The sequence below is a fragment of the Thamnophis elegans genome, chromosome 13 (genome assembly GCF_009769535.1).
Source record: "Thamnophis elegans isolate rThaEle1 chromosome 13, rThaEle1.pri, whole genome shotgun sequence".
Classification (NCBI taxonomy): Eukaryota; Metazoa; Chordata; class Lepidosauria; order Squamata; family Colubridae; genus Thamnophis; species Thamnophis elegans.
In genome coordinates, this window is record NC_045553.1 from 36,084,449 (window position 1) to 36,101,779 (window position 17,331).

Genomic DNA, 17,331 nt, shown 5'->3' on the forward strand with positions numbered 1-17,331 from the left:
GCAGCCTGTTCTTGCAGGTGCTTCATTTTGACTTACCAGGATTTGGTGGGTGTTGTTGTTGTTTTTTTAAAGCTAATCCTGAGTGCAAAATTAGCACATATTTCATTGCCATTAAATTCTGCTTGTTTGTGTTTCTTTAACCAGGTGAGCAAAGAACTGGGCAGGAAAAGACGTAAGTTTATACTGTAAACAACTTTTCTTCTTAAAGAGAGAGAGAGAGAGAGAGAAGGCGAAGGGCGAATCTTTGATCCGCATTTGAAATCCTGCAAAGTGATTTTCTGGCCAGATCTCCCCCCCCCCCACTCCCCACCCCCCAAAACACAATCCCAGATTTAGAGGGGGGGGAGACGATGATGTCATGCCGAAGGGGCGAAGGCGATTGGCGCAGACACGCCTTCTCTGAACCAATCCGTAGGCAGGCGGCCGACGGGAGGGCGCGCTCGCGCTCTCTCTCTCCGCCTGCCCCCCCCTCCGCGAGGCTTCGGGTTGCCCCGAGCAACCGCCAATCCGATCCGACGGTGAAGAAGCAAGACCAACGCTTATTGGCTCTCCCGGGAGATATGCCGTTCAAAGCGTTCCCCGGATTGGCTTAAGACTGGACGCTTTCGGAAGGCAAGGAGTTTGGGGAGGGGTAGGTAGGTCTAGTCACGCGCGGAAGGCCTCCGCTCGTTTATTTTTTACCGTTTTATCTTTATTGATGTTATTTCTGTCTCGTGGCCGGATCCTTAACTAAAAAAAAAGAAAAGAAAAAGAAGTTTATAGTTTGCTTTAAGGCAGGCAGGAATCCCACCGGGGAAGCTTCGACCAGGATGGTCTCTGCCTGCTAGATTTACAATGATGGTTCCTTCAAACCTTGTCCTTTAATCCTCTTTGTGCAACGGGCGCCGCTTTGACTGGTCCGGGGAGGGGAAGAGAAGGAGAAATGGGGAGCGTTTCCCCTTTAACGGCCCTGATTAAAAGCAGGAAGAGGCACAGATTTCAAACCTAGAGTTGGATCCACCACAGATCAGCCAGCTGCCTTTTGGTGCACTGCCATGTTGTGTGGCCCAAGTTATTAGAAGCCCTGGGCTGGCTTGGCAGTCGGGCATTAAAGCCTCCGACTAAGAGTAGGTGGATCCTTTGGATCAGATTGAATGTATGGCAGGCTAAGGGCTCAAGGATAGGATCCTGTTTTGAAGCAAGTATTGGGCACTAAAGAAGGGAAACGAAGCAATCGCTCATCATGAGTTGCTTGAGCAAAATCAAAAATACTTGAAGGAACTTCTTTTGCTTGCCTGAAAACCTAGAAGTCTGACGTTAAAAGTGAAGGTTGTTTATCTGAAAGACCAAGCCGTTTGGATTAGTTGTTTGAATTCCCGTTCTGTGATCAGAAGCAGGCACTAGAGAACTCCCATTGATTACAAAGCCTTGTCAAATGAATTTTGCTTTTGTGAAGCTTGTGCTGGGTCTTATCTAAAGAAGTCAAAAAGGCAAATAAGAGGCATCTGGGCAATAGGAAAATGAAATTAAAATCTGAAAATAAATGGCTCTTTATCCCCAGGCATGGGGGGAAAAAACCAGCTATAAAAACTAAGTATTTAAGCTGGAAAAAGAAGTCTCAAAAAGAATGCTTGCTCACCTTATTAGGTTAGAGGAAATGCTTTGACACTAAGGTTTGTTTGCAAAGGGAATGTGCTTCCATGTTGCATTAGTCATATAATCCCCCCCCCCCCATTAGACACAGAGAGTGCCTTGATTTTCTGGGAGTCTGTTGCATCTTAAAAAGGAAAAGGAAACTTCAGTTATAACTGCTTGTTAATCTTTATGTTTCAGCTCTTGTTTTGAATTGCTCATCATGAGTTGTTCCCAGCAAAATAAAAAATGCTTCTTTTGCTTGCTTGAAAATCTAGAAGCCTGACGTTAAAAGTGAAGGTTTTTTATCGGGTTTAACTGAAAGACCAAGCCCCCTGGCTTTTGAATTCCCGTTCTGTGATCAGAAGCAGGCACTAGAGGATTCCCATTGTTTACAAAGACTTGACAAATGAATTTTGCATTTGAGAAGCGTTTCCCCTTTAGTGGGCATGATTAAAAGCAGGAAGAAGCACTGATTTAACACATAGAGTTGGATACACCAGATCAGCCAGCTGTCTTTTGGTACACTGCCATGTTGCGTGAATGCAACAACCCTTGTTTAGTCTTACGCTGTACAGTGCATTGTGCAGATTCAGAAGATTTATTTGGGAATCATGTATAGAGTCAGCATATCGCCCCCACAGTCTGGGTCCTCATTTCACCCACCTCGGAAGGATGGGAGGCTGAGTCAACCTTGAGCCGGTGAGATTAGAACCGCTGAACTGCAGATAACAGTCAGCTGAAGTGGCCTGCAGTACTGTACCCTAACCATTGCGCCACCTCGGCTCTTGCTGCCATCTAAGAATTAGCAGATTTTTGCAACAGACAACTTCCCCTTACAACCATTCATTGAAAGTGACTGTTTAAAGTTAAGTGGCTCTGAAAAAAAGCAACTTATGACTGGTTTTCACACTTACGACCATTGGAGCATCCCTATGGTTAAATTCAGAGGCTTAGCAACTGGCATGTATTTATGGTGATTGCAGTGTCACATGGTCACATTGTGCACCTTCTGACAAGCAAAATTAATGGGGAAGCCTTAGTAACCATGTTACTCACTTAATAACTGCAGTGATTCACTTAACAACAGAAAGAATGGTTGTAAAATGGAGCAAAACTCACTGAACTGTCTTGCTCAGCAACAGACGTTTTAGGCTCAATTGTGGCCGTAAGTTGATGATTGCCTGTACTTCTTCCTGTCTTTCAGCTACGATGTATTACCTGGTTTTGATTAACCTTGTTTCACAGGCCTGGGAGAATTTTACGTGTGTGAACCATCTAGGCCAGGGGTCTCCAACTTTGGCAACTTTAAGACTTGTGGGACAGCTGAGGAACTCTGGGAGTTGAAGTCCACAAGTCTTAAAGTTGCCAAGGTTGGAGACCCCTGATCTAGGCGACCCAGTGCTTCCTGGAGGACCGGTAATAGTAGCACATCACCTAAGTAAATTAAGCAGCAAAGAAGAGTGGCATCTATTGGTTTATTTCCCTCCGTAGTCGCTATGCAGCTTGGGAAACGGGGGTATTGGTATAGATGGAAAAAGAAGTGATAATTTAAATACATTAAATAAAAACAACCCGTTTATGAAGCTTTCTTGAACTTTTCTTGAACTTTCAGAGAAAAGGATGACTGGTACAATACTTGGAGTTGGGCCTGGAGTATTCATCTTGGCAGTGGTCTGGGTTTTGACTTTACTGCTTTGCCTGTTGTTATCCAGAGCTTCTGGACTTGCTAGGTAAGATCTCTAATACTGGCAAAATAAATGGATGGGAAGCTGCTCTTCGAATGAATTTCAGAACAAAGCTTAAGAAAACATGAGATTTTTGTGCAAATGCTGGCGATTCTTAACCTGAATTGTCCTAACATATAATACAAATGAGGTGTCAACAAAGAGGGACTTTTCATGGTGATGAGCGCTGGTAACCTGAGCAGCAACTAGGTGCTTTTTATTATTATTATTATTGGATCATTCAACTCTCTGGAGTGTTAGCTCTGTAAATTTCCTAATGTTGATCCATGATCATGTTTACCTGTCAGGTAAACATGCTCTTAGATATGCAGAGTATGACCCAGTCTCCAGGAAGCCTCCCCAGCATTTCTTCTGCCCATTCACCAGGTTCTGTATTTTTCCCCTGTTGAACGTAATTTCTGTGCTCTTAAGTTGGCTGTAGCAAAATGCTGCGATGAAAGACTGCCTGGCCCTTAGAAGGAAATTTTACACAGCCTGCCTCACTGCAGTTGCAGGTTTCTGGGCCAGTGGAATGGCCCCACTTGATCATGTTAACTATTGACCTGCTGACCTGTGTACAAAGGTGATTCAATCCTTTCAACAGAATCATTTCTCTTATTGGGCACCTGCTGTTTCTCATTAATGCTCCCATTGTCCTCTGTGAATTGTCTTCATTGTATCTGGCATTGTTTCTTTGTATTAGTGTCACATGTAAAGCTTTCTTTGAAGTGGCAAAGCTTTTATACAATTTCAAACATCTTTGCTCTATGCTATAGCTACATAGCAATCTCCACTTTCTATTTTTCCCCTCATTCTGACTTGCTAGTGAACTGTTCTGTGAATATCTGGAGAAGATATTTCAAGGAGAGTATAAAGCCTTTAATAATCAGTTGTTCAGTAATAGGTCAATTTTTCTCAAGTGAATGGAGCATTCTGACATTGCTTATGCATATTTAGCATTTCAGTAACAGCCAAACTAGAGCTTTTTATGGTTGCTGTAAGTATTTCATAGTATACAAGGTTAGGAAGTTGTTGAATTAACTACTTCTTGTAATGCTGAAGGTGACTACTAAAATTTAAAGAACCACGGTGTTCCTTTTTTTAAACCAGACGTTTAATGCACCTCATTTTAATATTGTTTAAATGAAAGCATAAGAAATTTTTGAAAAAAAATTGTACTTTGTTGTCAAAAAATAATGAGATTCTGCAAGAGAGATTACTATTGAAAGGTATTCTGAAAAGTTGCATGAAATGAAAATTGACAGATATGTTGTTACTTAATATAAGACATGGCAATTCATTTTCTAGATTACCCTGACATACAGACAGCTCCTCCCCAAATCAATTCAGAGTTGCGGATTTTCAGTAATTGATTAGAAGCATAATAAATATGAGAATGTGTAATTAAATGTTAAATTAACTATCTTATAATCTAATGCCAGGCACTTCCTGTGCCTCCTTCCTTTTCCTTTCTTGGACTTGGTGGCCCTTGTTCTGCTTTCTAATGTAATTTTAGGGTTCATAGAAGATGTTATGTCATGGCTGGAAGGGGGAAAAGGGGGAACCCCAACGTTTACCTTCTTTGGTATCAACAGAAGTAAAGACATACAGGAATCCCTTGATTTGCAATCTTCCATTTAGTGACTCAAAGTCCAACAGCACTTAAAAAAGGTGACTTATGTCTAGTTTTCAAACTTGTTACCGTTGCAGCATCCCCATGGTCAATGTGATCAAAATGTGAGTGTTTGACAACTGTCTTATACACTATATTGCCAAACCTATTCGCTCACCCATCCAAATAATCAGAATCAGGTGTTCCAATTACTTCCATGGCCACAGGTATATAAAATCAAGTACCTAGCCATGCAGACTGCTTTGACAAACATTTGTGAAGGAATGGGGTCACTCTCAGGAGCTCAGTGAATTCCAGCGTGGAACTGTGATAGGATGCCACCTGTGCAACAAATCCAGTCGTGAAATTTCCTCGCTCCTAAATATTCCACAGTCAACTGTTGGCTGTATTAAAAGAACGTGGAAGTGTTTGGGAACGACAGCAACTCAGCCACGAAGTGGTAGGACACGTAAACTCGTCCAACATCACTGTGTGACCTCACATTCTGGAAGAATGGTCAAAAATCCCCATAAACACACTCCTGAACCTTGTGGACAGCCTTCTCAGAAGAGTTGAAGCTGTTATAGCTGCAAAGGGTGGACTCACGTCATATTGAACCCTATGGATTAGGAATGGGATGTCACTTACAGTAAGTTCATATGTGAGGAAAGGCAGGTGAGTGAATACTTTTGGCAATATAGTGTATTTATAAAAGGTTGCACTGTTCTGGGGTTCTGTGATCATCATTGTAACCTTCCCAGATGGCTTCCAACAAGGGAAGCCAGATTCACTTAATAACCTCATGATTCACTTAACAACTGCAGCAATTTGCTCATCTGCGGCAAAAAGGTCATAACATGGGACAAAATGCACTTAACAACTGCCTTGCTTAACAGTGAAAATTTTGAGCTTAGTTGTCATAGGTCAAGGACTTCCCATACATCTAATGTTTGGCTTATGAGCAAGAACTAATGTAGATTACATACAAATAAGAGATCCTAGTATTCAAATGCTGTGATGATTTCTGCATTGACTTTCTATTTCTCTAGGTTTTCAGTCATTCCGGTTTCCTTTGCTGCTGTGATCATCACTTTAACCTTGTTGCTTTTTCCTCGAGCTGGCAAGATTCCAGCACCAGTTACAGAAATCAAGGTAAAAGCAACTGCAAATCAAGTGTTCTGTCTCAGCTGTTGATGAAATGGAGACAAACGCAGTCTTGGAGCTGATTGAGCACATGGGCTAAGTATAGGCTGAATGAAATGCATCACCCCAAGCAGAGAGTTAATTGCCTGTTTCCCAACCGCTGCCAGGACAAGGGAAACATTGCTGGAGGTGATGACAGCAAGAACCAGAGTTAGAATGTTAGTGCTGCCTCAAGTATTAGAAGCTCTGGGATGGCTTGGCAGTCGGGCATTAAAGCCTCCAACTAAGAGTAGGTGGATACTTTGGATCAGATTGAATTTATGGCAGGCTAAAGGCTCAAGGATAGGATCCTGTTTTGAAGCAAGTATTGGGCAGTAAAGAAGGGAAACGAAGCAATTGCTCATCATGAGTTGTTTGAGCAAAATCAAAAATACTTGAAGGAACTTCTTTTGCTTGCCTGAAAATCTAGAAGTCTGATGTTAAAAGTGAAGGTTGTTTATCGGGTTTAACTGAAAGACCAAGCCGTCTGGCTTAGTTGCTTGAATTCCCGTTCTGTGATCAGAAGCAGGCACTAGAGAACTCCCATTGATTACAAAGCCTTGTCAAATGAATTTTGCATTTTTGAAGCTTGTGCTGGGTCTTATCTAAAGAAGTCAAAAAGGCAATAAGAGGCATCTGGGCAATAGGAAAATGAAATTAAAATCTGAAAGTAAATGGCTCTTTATCCCCAGGCATGGAAAAAAAACAGCTATAAAAACTAAGTATTTAAGCTGGAAAAAGAAGTCTCAAAAAGAATGCTTGCTCACCTTATTAGGTTAGAGGCTTTGACACTAACGTTTGTTTGAAAGGGAATGTGCTTCCATGTTGTATTAGTTATAGAATTCCACCCCCCCCCCTCATTGGACACAGAGAGTGCCTTGCTTTTCTAGAACTCTGTTGCATCTTAAAAAGGAAACATCAGTTATAAACTGCTTGTTAAACTTTATGCTTCAGCTCTTTTCTTATTTTGATGAAAACATTCTTCAACAGGGCCACAAAATTACATTTGCATTCTGAAGCTTTGATTTGGATTCATACTATTTCCTGCTTCCTGTCTCCTGAAATTCTATTCCATCTGCCTTACAAATCTGGTGCGGGTCAGACTAATAATGACTAATGACTTTGCCTTATTTTTACTTACTAATAGTTGGCACTCAGTTGAATATTGTCTCTGAATATAAAATTTTCATTAGCCGTTATGGCTGCTGTTTATTATTAGGGTCAGCCAATATAGGTTTCGCTTGAACTTCTTTAAAGCCAGTGCTCTTTGCTATAATTTGCAGCAAGTTATGAAAATTACCCTTCATGAATTCTATTTTTTTTTTCATTGCTCTTTCAAGCCAGTGCTATTCCTTTTATGGGACTCTCCCATATCTGCCACTACTTAATGACTTGCCTCTCATAGTCTCAGACAACTAATCCTACAATTAAATAGGACAGCGGGGGGGAAACTCAAGGCCTTGGGGCCACCCTGGTAACAGTGAGGAACCGGCCCGTGGTGCCTCTGCCAGCGAAATTGGCCCTCTGGAGCTCTGTTTTCACTGGCAGAGGGTTGCAGGAGACCTCTGCAGCCGGAAACAGAGCTTGGGAACCTGTTTTCGCTGGCAGAGCACTTGGGCTGCCACAGGCACCTCCGACATGAGTGACATAGAGCTGGCCACGCCCCCTCTGGCCACACCCATACTCACACACACCCCCAAGGTCAAACACAACCCTGATGCGGCCCTCAATGAAATCGAGTTTGACACCCCTGAAATAGGAAAATGGATGCTTTATTAGTTTTTCTAAAAGAAAAAAAATCTTCCACATTGAAAAGTTGTTAACCCTCTGTGCTTCAGATTTGTTTTTAAATAAATACTATTTTTTAAATCCAGAAATAAGACCCATCTTCTTTTACAAAAAAACAAGCAAAGTTCCATAATTAATGGCAGTAAAGAGCAATATTACCTAGTCAGAGTGTGAAATATCCACAAGTAAACCACCCAAATTCAGGGAGCACTAAGGATTTCATTTGAACCTTAATTGTGATGAACACAACTTCTCTTCTTTGATCTCAGGAGCTGGTTCTTCTTCCTCTACATGCAGATCCTTGGCTTCTGCTTTTACCTTATTAGAGGGCAGCCTAACCCCCTCCCCATATTTTCTTTAGTGCCGTGTATAGTTCTACCTTTTCCCAATAAATCACACTTTTACTAATGTAGCTGATGCTTCCAGCAGATTTCACCAATAATCAAATATTCCTCTAGGCTTTTACCTGCTGCTACATTAACCCTCCAAAGCAGTCTGAATTTTTATTAAGAACTGTGTCTCTCTCTCTCTCAGATCAACTTTGGAGGCCATTGATTCCTGTTTCTCAGAGATTTCCCAGACCTAATTCTTTAAATTCAATACTCATTCTGAACTCACTCTTCTTTCCTTCTCTCCTTGATGACGATGCTGTGCTTCTTGCAGGGCTCATGCCTGCCCGTGTTCCTGCACAGCTCTTCCATCAGCACACTTGTGCAACACAGACAGCTGCCTTAGCTGGAGTTACGGTACCTTCTGAAGGACTTTTTATCCAGCTCCTCAATTTAAGGGACAGCCAGTGCTGCCCTTCTCCACAAAGGAGGTCAAGGTCATTTCCGAAGGAAAAGCATCTGTAATAATTCCATGCATCTGTTCAGTTTCGTTTAGATTGTTCCATGTTTCCTAAGTCTAATTCAGGGTAGCAGTGGCAAACAATACACACCCATCAAGTCATAATATTTTTGGGGGGGCACTCAGTGCCGAAAAGGTTTGCCATCACTGGGCTAGAAACCAGACTAAGTCTATCCTTCATGCCTCTCCTCGGTTTTCAGAACCAGGAATAGCAAAGGAAAGCGGGCAGCAGAATATGTGGGTTAAGAGAGAGGGCAGTGCTATAGAAGAGTCATTTGGGGTATATTTAGAGTTAATTTCAGCAGGAGGTTAAGCACAATAGAATATCGATAATGCCTGCACAGAGTTTTCAGCACCCACAATGTGCTAATTGGCTAATTAAAAAGTAAAGCTTGTTGAATGAGCAAACATATCACCCACAGGAGGTTTGTCCTGTAGCCAGGAGAGGTCAAACTTGCATTAATCTTGTTTTGTGAAACTTCACTGACAACACAGAGGATCATGGAGGCCCAGAAGCTGAAGAGTTGATTTGTGCATTGCTCTTGCATTCTCTCTTTGTTGGGGTAAGGGCAAATTGGATCTTGCACCGTACGTTCCATATTCGAAGCATGAATTGGCGTGTTTGTATGTCTTTTGTGTGCAAACAAAAGTTTTTAATCCCTTTTATCCCCCTCTGCCCTGGCTTGTAAACACATCATAAGAGGATGAATGGTTAAGAAATATAAAATATAAATACATTCTGTATTTTAGATAGATTGTCCATAGTTGCTGCAAAAGTTCTGAGTGACCAGGCCAGGCCAGATGGAGTAAAAGGTAGCTAGAACACAAAACACATGCTTGCATTCAAATCTATATTGGAGTCTGAAATTATTTTCACCTTGGATATTTCCTTGGTTTCTTTAATTCATTTTTGCATATTTGTTCTTTTTTCTTTTCTAGCTCAATAGGAAGCTCGAACAAAATTATATAAAGGAACTCCAAATTCCACCTATTAGGCGCATAACCTTCCCCCAAACCCATGAGACTGATTTTAATATTAGGAGGCCAAGCAAAACGTCATTGGGAAACTGGAGCCAGAAGAGGTCCTGCTTGCACAGGTGTGGCCAAATATGACAAGTTTACAACCTGTGGACTTCAACTCCCCGATTTCCTGCTGGTTCAGGAATTCTGGGAGTTGAAGTCCACAGGTCACAAAGTTGCCATTGTTGTCCATCTTTGTGCTTGTGGGTTCCTGGTAGGATATGATTGGCTAGAATAAGAGAATGCAGGTTTAATAGGTTTTTGCCCATATCCAGAAGGGCTCTTCTGTTCATGGTGTTTCTCTATTTTGCTTATTTATGTGCTGCATTTCAGTTGTGTTTTAGTAACTAATTTGAAAAAAAAAAGAATACAATTAGTAAAATCAAAGCAATGCAAAAAAATATAAAAGCACCCTATTTTTTAAAAAAGAAAATAGTCACTAAAAGTAGATTTAGGCACCAAGGATTTAAAAGTCTGGGAGAATAGGACCACCACCCCCGCTCAGAAAGGCTAGTGCAATAATATCAAGTAAGCCTCCCCAAAGTGAAGGAGCCATAAAGGAATCAGAATAGAGCTGGAAGGGACCTTGGAGGTCTTCTAGTCCAGCCCCCTGCTCAAGCATACCACTTCAGGTAAGCAACTGCCCAGTCTCTTTTTAAAAACCTCCAGTGATGGAGGACCCACAACTCCTGAAGGCAACTTCTGTTCCACTGGTTAATTGTTCTCACTGTTAGGAAGTTTCTCCTTAATTTCAGGTTGCTTCTCTCTGATTAGTTTCCAACCATTGTTTCTTGTCCTGTCCTCTGGTGCTTTGGAACATAATTTGACTCCTTTGTGGCAGCCCCTCATATACTAGAATACTGCTAACCCTTGGTCCTTCTATATGAGCCGAGGTGGCACAGTGGTTAAATGCAGCACTGCAGGCTACTTCAGCTGACTGCAGTTCAGCAGTTCGGCTGTTCAAATCTCACCAGCTCAGGGTTGACTCAGCCTTCCATCCTTCCGAGGTGGGTAAAATGAGGACCCGGATTGTTGTTGGGGGCAATATGCTGACTCTGTAAAACCGCTTAGAGAGGGCTGAAAGCCCTATGAAGCGGTATATAAGTCTAACTGCTATTGCTATTGCTATTATTCTTTTCTCTAGTGTAGCCAAATCAAAGTCCTGCAACCGTTATTCATATGTTTTAGTCTCCAGACCTTTCATCATTGTAGTTGCTCTTCTTCGCACAGCCCTGCTCTCAGTCTCCAACCAACTCATCTCAGTTGTCAGGAAAATATGCAGGCAGCTTTAGTACCTGCCAAGACTGATGCAACAGGTAGCACTCTTTCAACTTAATGCCATCTAATGCTGAAGAGATCTCCAGCCGCAGTTGTGACTTACGATATTGTATTCTCAGATTGTAGACACCTTCTTCATTGGCCGTTTCATCCTGCTCTTCGCTTTAACTGTGGTTTTCCTGGGATGCCTCTTTCTGCTTCTGACTCACCATCTTCTGCAACCTGTGTATGCCAAACCTTTGAGATCCCGCACTTAGAATAATTGGCTGCGAGTCCTCGACGGTGCTTTGGCCCCAAGAGCATTTCCCATTCCAGTGACCGAAGACACAAGATTCAGTTCTATGGATCAGAATGGTATTGTTCACAAATACAGAATTTGTATAATACGGTATCTTGAGTTTCCTTCGAGTTTCAGATACAGTAGAATGAGTTCAATCAAATGTATCGTGAATATTAAGTTTGTTTCCCTCCTCCCCTTTGTGTTCTAACTTTGGTTAATTGAAAATGTATTTGTATGAAGATGTGTTTGTATAACAGTTCAAATAATGCTGATTCAATCCCATAAACATGTGTTGCAGTATTGGTAATTGCCCATTTGCCAGAAGACTGTATTAAACAAATAAAAATGCATTCGCATGAAATGATTGAACGTCAATCTGGTTTGTAACCAGATTGTTTTCCTCCAGGCTCTGTATGGTGAAACTTCACTTGTGAATTTCTTTTTAGTACTTTCTGTATTTATTGGATTTAATTTAATGAATCCCCCAGGGCTTATTTATTGTCTGCTCCGCCTGTGTAATACAGGTGAGAGATGCTAATGAATCCCTTTGAGAAGCCTCTTGGACAAATTGTTCCAGGAGGACAAAACTGAAACAGATCATTTTTCTTCACCAACAGATGATCAGTGTTGCTAAATCATAGTTGAGCCAACCAATATCATATATTTGTTCCGATGGTTACATCTAACAGATTTGTTTGGCAGAGATATTGTTCAGCTCTCTGTCTGCCCTGATACACAAAGAAGAAAGTAGTGCCTTAACAGCGATGTCAGATAATAGCCATGTAACTTTTTGTGTTTCTCAACCGTGGCAGCTTTAAGATGCGTGGACTTCAACTCAGAATGGGCTGGGGAATTCTGGGAGTTGAAGTCCACACATCTTAAAGCTGCCAAGGCTGAGAAACGCTGCTCTGCTGGATTCTGGACTTCACATGTTGGCATGCCTTGCATGAATGCATTTCTAAAATCCCATTCATGTTAATTGCAATTATTCTCCATGAATGAGATGTCCAGGACTTTATATAGTCTAATGTTATCCATGTGTGTTGGACCAATTCTCATAATCCCTAACCAGCATAAGCCACCAAGTATTAAAAACATAAACAGATTGAAATCAGTGGGCTGAGGCATAACTGTATTTTTAACATTAAATATTAAAATTAAATGTGCTGCCTTCCCACTAAAAATACTCAAAGTTAGCTAATATAATATGCAAAATAATAATAATAACAACAACAACAATAATAATAATATAAAAATACCCTGTATATTTATCAGACTACAACCTGTGTCGCATAATTTTAGTCCTCATAAGCATAAGGTCTGTAGATCTGTTGAATTATAGACTGTGGAAGCCAAACGTAGCAAATCCTATGTTATTATTCAACTTGTTTATGTTATTATGGATGTTTAATTGATTTTGTGGATCATTACTTATCATGAATGTTTTTAATTGTTGATTTATAATTAGGATTATAAATCAGGAGTCATTGAGACATTAGATGGTACACAAATGGAATGAAATTAAATGAATTTCATATATTTAGATCATGAATCTGCAAAATTGTGGAATTACATCAGCCTTAATGATGGCTCAGTGTTCCTGGTACGGTCTCTATAGGTTTGTTACTATTGTATGCCAGTGTGCATGATATTTCAGACACAGATTAGATCTCTTTCTCAATATTCTACTTACTTCTTCAGGGTCTCTGCTTCTGCTTTGATCCTCTTGTTCGCTCATCCTCCTCAGGCAATTCCAGTGTCCGTTTTGGTGCTATTAATCACAGAATGATTTTAACATGGAGTAAAGCGAACAAACTTGAAATGGAGAAAAGGCCTCATCTACCTTTCTTCCCTTAATGAAAGAGGGATGGGAGATGGTCAATCTTTCTAACAAGATTATAGATAAGATTTCCTAACTTCATTAGAAACTTGCCCTGGGAATGAATAATAATAATAATAAAAACCTGAAAGGATAATTTTAAAATAGCTGAACCTTCTTTTTAACAAGAGAAATAAGTGGGAAAGTAATTGGCCAACGAAGGAATACTTAAAAACCCAGCAGGGATAGCTTCCTGAAATAGATTTAGTGGTGCTTCCATATCACATATTAATTGGCATCAGGTGACTTGGAAAGCCATAAAAACCCAAGTGGGGGGTTGGGGGGTGGGGAGGCGTCAAGGCATCACAAATTCTGGAGATCCTGGTTCATCTAATTTCATTTTTAACAATATTTTTACAGACCAACATGGCGGTGTTCTTATAAAACTGCTTCCATTTCTACAGAATAAAATTTTTAAAACTAGGTGTTTTGATGTTCCAAGAAGCTTTAACGTTGCATTTTTAAAGGTTTATTTTTCTACTTTTCCCACTTATGGATAATCTCTTTGCATGCTCTATTGAAGTGAATCACTTCTTGTAATCTGCTTCCCCATCTTTGAACTCCCTTCTTTTCTGATGTTAGATCAAATGTTTTAAATTCTCATTGACTATTAACTTGCTGATTTAATTGGCTTATATGCTACAAGCCTCAGATATTTGGAGGGGATGAATTCCTTATAATTGCTTATTGTTTGATTGTTCTGTATACTGTTAAGTCTTAAGTATTAGTATAATAATACAATAATAATTGTATTATTGATTACAGTTACTCATTAATAAATATCAATTATCTAATTTTATTTATTTGTATCCTGCCTTTATTATTTTTACAAATAACCCAATGAAAGCAGGTATTGAACTCGCAGCCTCCTGCTTTCTAGCCTGGTGCCTTAACCGCTGGACTAGACCAAACTGGCTCTCAATTATGTTTTCAATATTGAATTTTTGGAATGCGTCAACCTGTATAATGATCTATAATATTGTGGTCCCAATGGCACTGAAGGAGGCAGCTCCCTCTATTGATAGGACTATCCATTGGACAGTGCCCAACCTGCATAATGTTAGGATTAAAAATAATAAAGGGAGCATGATTTTTCTAGGAAGTTTGAAGACACAGTGTTCTCACCCAGCTCCCAAACACTCTGTAGTTAAATAAATGTTCCCTTTATTAGGAACACCAGCAGTCTGTCTGTCTGTCTCTCTCCCTCCCTCCTCCTCTCTCCCTCCCTCCCTCTGCCACACCTATTCATCTCCGCTCCCTGCCTTTTATCCCCAGAGCTAGGATGGGGCTTCGATAGCAGCGGTGGCTCTTCAGTCCCAAGGATTGGCCCATAGATTTCCACTGCTCTTCTCTCCTCTGCCTTCTACGCATCCGCATGTCAGGTACTGGACACAGCTATTCCTCCTCTTCCTCATCAGCCAGCTCCGGACCTGGGGGCTGTTGATGCTCAATCTGAAGGCTGATGGATGGCCTAGGCTCCACCTCTGTCTCCATCTCTTCACAACTCCATTCTCTCTTCCCCCTCGGAGCTCTCAGGTTGCCTTGATGCCAGCCCTGACTCCCACACTGCCTCCTCGTCAATCTTGGAAGGAGGGAAGGCTGAGTCAACTTTGAGCCATTCGGAATCAAACTCCTAGCAATGAGCAGTGAGTTAGATTGCAAAATTGTGTTCTAACCACTGTGCCACCACAGCTCATTGTTAGGATGGGCGCCTGTGATGAGGTCCTTTTCACACACTTGGCCACTGTCTGAGGTCAATGCAAAGAGGAGCACAGCGGCCCCCAATCTTTTGGCACCCAGGACAGGTTCCGTGGAGAGAGGTTCGTCTGCGGACCGGAGGTGGGGTGATTTTGCGTGCTGCCAGCATCCTGTGGATGGGGCTTCGCTTGTTTGTGTGGACTGGTTTCCGGCATACTGCAGACCAGGGCCAGTCCAGAGACCGGGGGGTTGGGGACCCCTGGAGTAGCACATTTCCGTGTGTCTAATTTCTTTGTCCTTTTTGGATAAGTGTTTGCCCTAACCAGTAATTCTCACTGATGGGGGAAGAGATAATACTGATGGGAAATCTCATCTCATTGACCTATTCACAAGACCTCCAAGGAAAACATACTCTTACCGTCTTTCCAGCCTAAGGATGCTAAAGTTGGTAGCTCAGCTCTTTCCTTCTCTGTTTGTTTGAACAGCGTATACTGCTGGCCTGAGCCCTGAGAGGCTTAATTAAATGTGTTAATTCTGCAGCCTCCTGCTGCAATTTGTCAAGTAGCTCTGTTTTACGTCTCACAACCCTATGGTCCGAGAAAGAGCGTCTGGGGAGACAGACATGCTCCATTGATTTGCTTTTATTTTCTCAGCATAGGACTGGCCCACTTGCTACATAAAGCACTGCTGGGGATTCCTTCATCAGGGTAGCATATAAAACATTCTCTGGTACAACTGGAAATGTGTTTCATTCACAGTCTGGGTCCAGGAGCCCTCAGGGGCCAAGCTCAAATCTTGTGGGCAAGGCATCTTGACAGTAGTTTTGCCCTGCATTTTTGACTTGCTGGATGACCCTTTCAGATACTAATCTGATCTACTGTTATCTCTGCTCAGCTCTTTTCAATATTTACCTTGACAAAGTACAGATAGTCCTGGACTTACAACAGTTCATTTATTCAAAGTTACAACGGCACTGAAAAAAGTGACTTCTGACCGTTTTTCACACTTAGAATTGATGTAGCATCCTCATAGTCACATGATCAAAATTCCAGATGCTTGGCAACCAACTCATATTTATGACGGTTGCAGGGCCCTAGGGTGATGTGGTCAACTTTTTTGACCTGACAAAGTCGATGGGAAAGCCAGATTCATTTAACAACCACATGACTAACAAGTGCAGTGATTTACTTAACAATTGTGGCAAGAAAAGTCATAAAATGGAGCCAAACTGACTCAACAAATGGTTCGCTTAGCACCAGAAATGTGGGGCTCAATTGTGGTCATAAGTCAAGGGCTATCTCTATTCCAGTTACACGGAGACCCTGCAAGAAAACTACCAAAGCCACTTCTTGGGTGGGTCTAATCCTTTAGCTACTGTTTTCTGAAAGGATGAGGAAGAAGGATCAAGGCCCCAACTGGAGAAGATATGAGAGAGGATCTGCAGTTTGTGATTCTGCCAAAGGTCCCGTCTTGATTATCCATTCTTGTCTTGATTATCCATTCTTGTCTTGACTATCCATTCTTGTCTTGACTATCCATTTTAGTCTTGACTATCCATTCTTGACTTGACTATCTATTCTAGTCTTGACTATCCATTCTTGTCTTCACTATCCATTCTTGTCTTGATTATCCATTCTTGTCTTGACTATCCATTCTTGTCTTGACTATCCATTCTTGTCTTGATTATCCATTCTTGTCTTGACTATCCATTCTTGTCTTGACTATCCATTCTTGTCTTGACTATCCATTCTTGTCTTGACTATCCATTCTAGTCTTGACTATCCATTCTTGTCTTGATTATCCATTCTTGTCTTGACTATCCATTCTTGTCTTGACTATCCATTCTAGTCTTGACTATCCATTCTAGTCTTGAATATCCATTCTAGTCTTGACTATCCATTCTAGTCTTGACTATCCATTCTAGTCTTGACTATCCATTCTTGTCTTGACTATCCATTCTTGGCTTGACTATCCATTCTTGGCTTGACTATCGATTCTAGTCTTGACTATCCATTCTTATCTTGACTATCCATTCTTGTCTTGACTATCCATTCTTGGCTTGACTATCTACTCTAGCCCTGACTATCCATTCTTGCTTTGATTATCCATTTTAGTCTTGACTATCCATTCTTGTCTTGACTATCCATTCTAGTTGATGCACTCATAGGCTGTCTATTCTCTTCCTTACCTATTGGAATGTCTCCAGGAAAGCTTTTTCAGCCTGCAACTGTCCTGCCTTTTCACAGAATGTTAGGGGATATCCAGATGTAATGGTTTTTGTCACATTCTCCCCTCTTTTTGCTTCTTATAAAAATTATAAAAATTAAATTCATTATAGGAGTGGGAAGGGAAGCAGGATGACTTTGGATTGGCAGCCCAAGGAGATTTACTTCTAAAGGGAGCCTTG

At 41.2% G+C, this 17,331-nt stretch overlaps 1 protein-coding gene across 3 annotated transcripts; it reads left to right on the forward strand.

Annotated features, from left to right (window-relative positions):
* Positions 1–429: 429 nt before the first annotated feature.
* TMEM218 (transmembrane protein 218) lies at positions 430–13,385 on the forward strand. Of its 3 annotated transcripts, none has more exons than XM_032229804.1 (4): positions 430–635; positions 3,227–3,344; positions 6,000–6,102; positions 11,187–13,385. In XM_032229804.1, the coding sequence occupies exons 2-4, from the start codon at positions 3,235–3,237 to the stop codon at positions 11,322–11,324; spliced, it is 351 nt and encodes a 116-aa protein (XP_032085695.1). In that variant the 5' UTR covers positions 430–635; positions 3,227–3,234; the 3' UTR covers positions 11,325–13,385. The 3 variants fall into 3 exon arrangements, with proteins under 3 accessions (XP_032085695.1, XP_032085696.1, XP_032085697.1); XM_032229805.1 differs by having other exon boundaries at positions 430–631; XM_032229806.1 differs by lacking the exon at positions 430–635 and adding an exon at positions 649–1,106.
* Positions 13,386–17,331: the final 3,946 nt, after the last annotated feature.

What these genes read in the sequence shown, in the direction of transcription:
- TMEM218 (XM_032229804.1), top strand. Translation starts at nt 3,235, where the DNA reads ATGACTGGTACAATACTTGGAGTTGGGCCTGGAGTATTCATCTTGGCA. An exon ending in AGAGCTTCTGGACTTGCTAG is followed by an intron (nt 3,345 to 5,999) that starts GTAAGATCTCTA and finishes CTATTTCTCTAG; the next exon opens with GTTTTCAGTCATTCCGGTTT. An exon ending in CACCAGTTACAGAAATCAAG is followed by an intron (nt 6,103 to 11,186) that starts GTAAAAGCAACT and finishes TTGTATTCTCAG; the next exon opens with ATTGTAGACACCTTCTTCAT.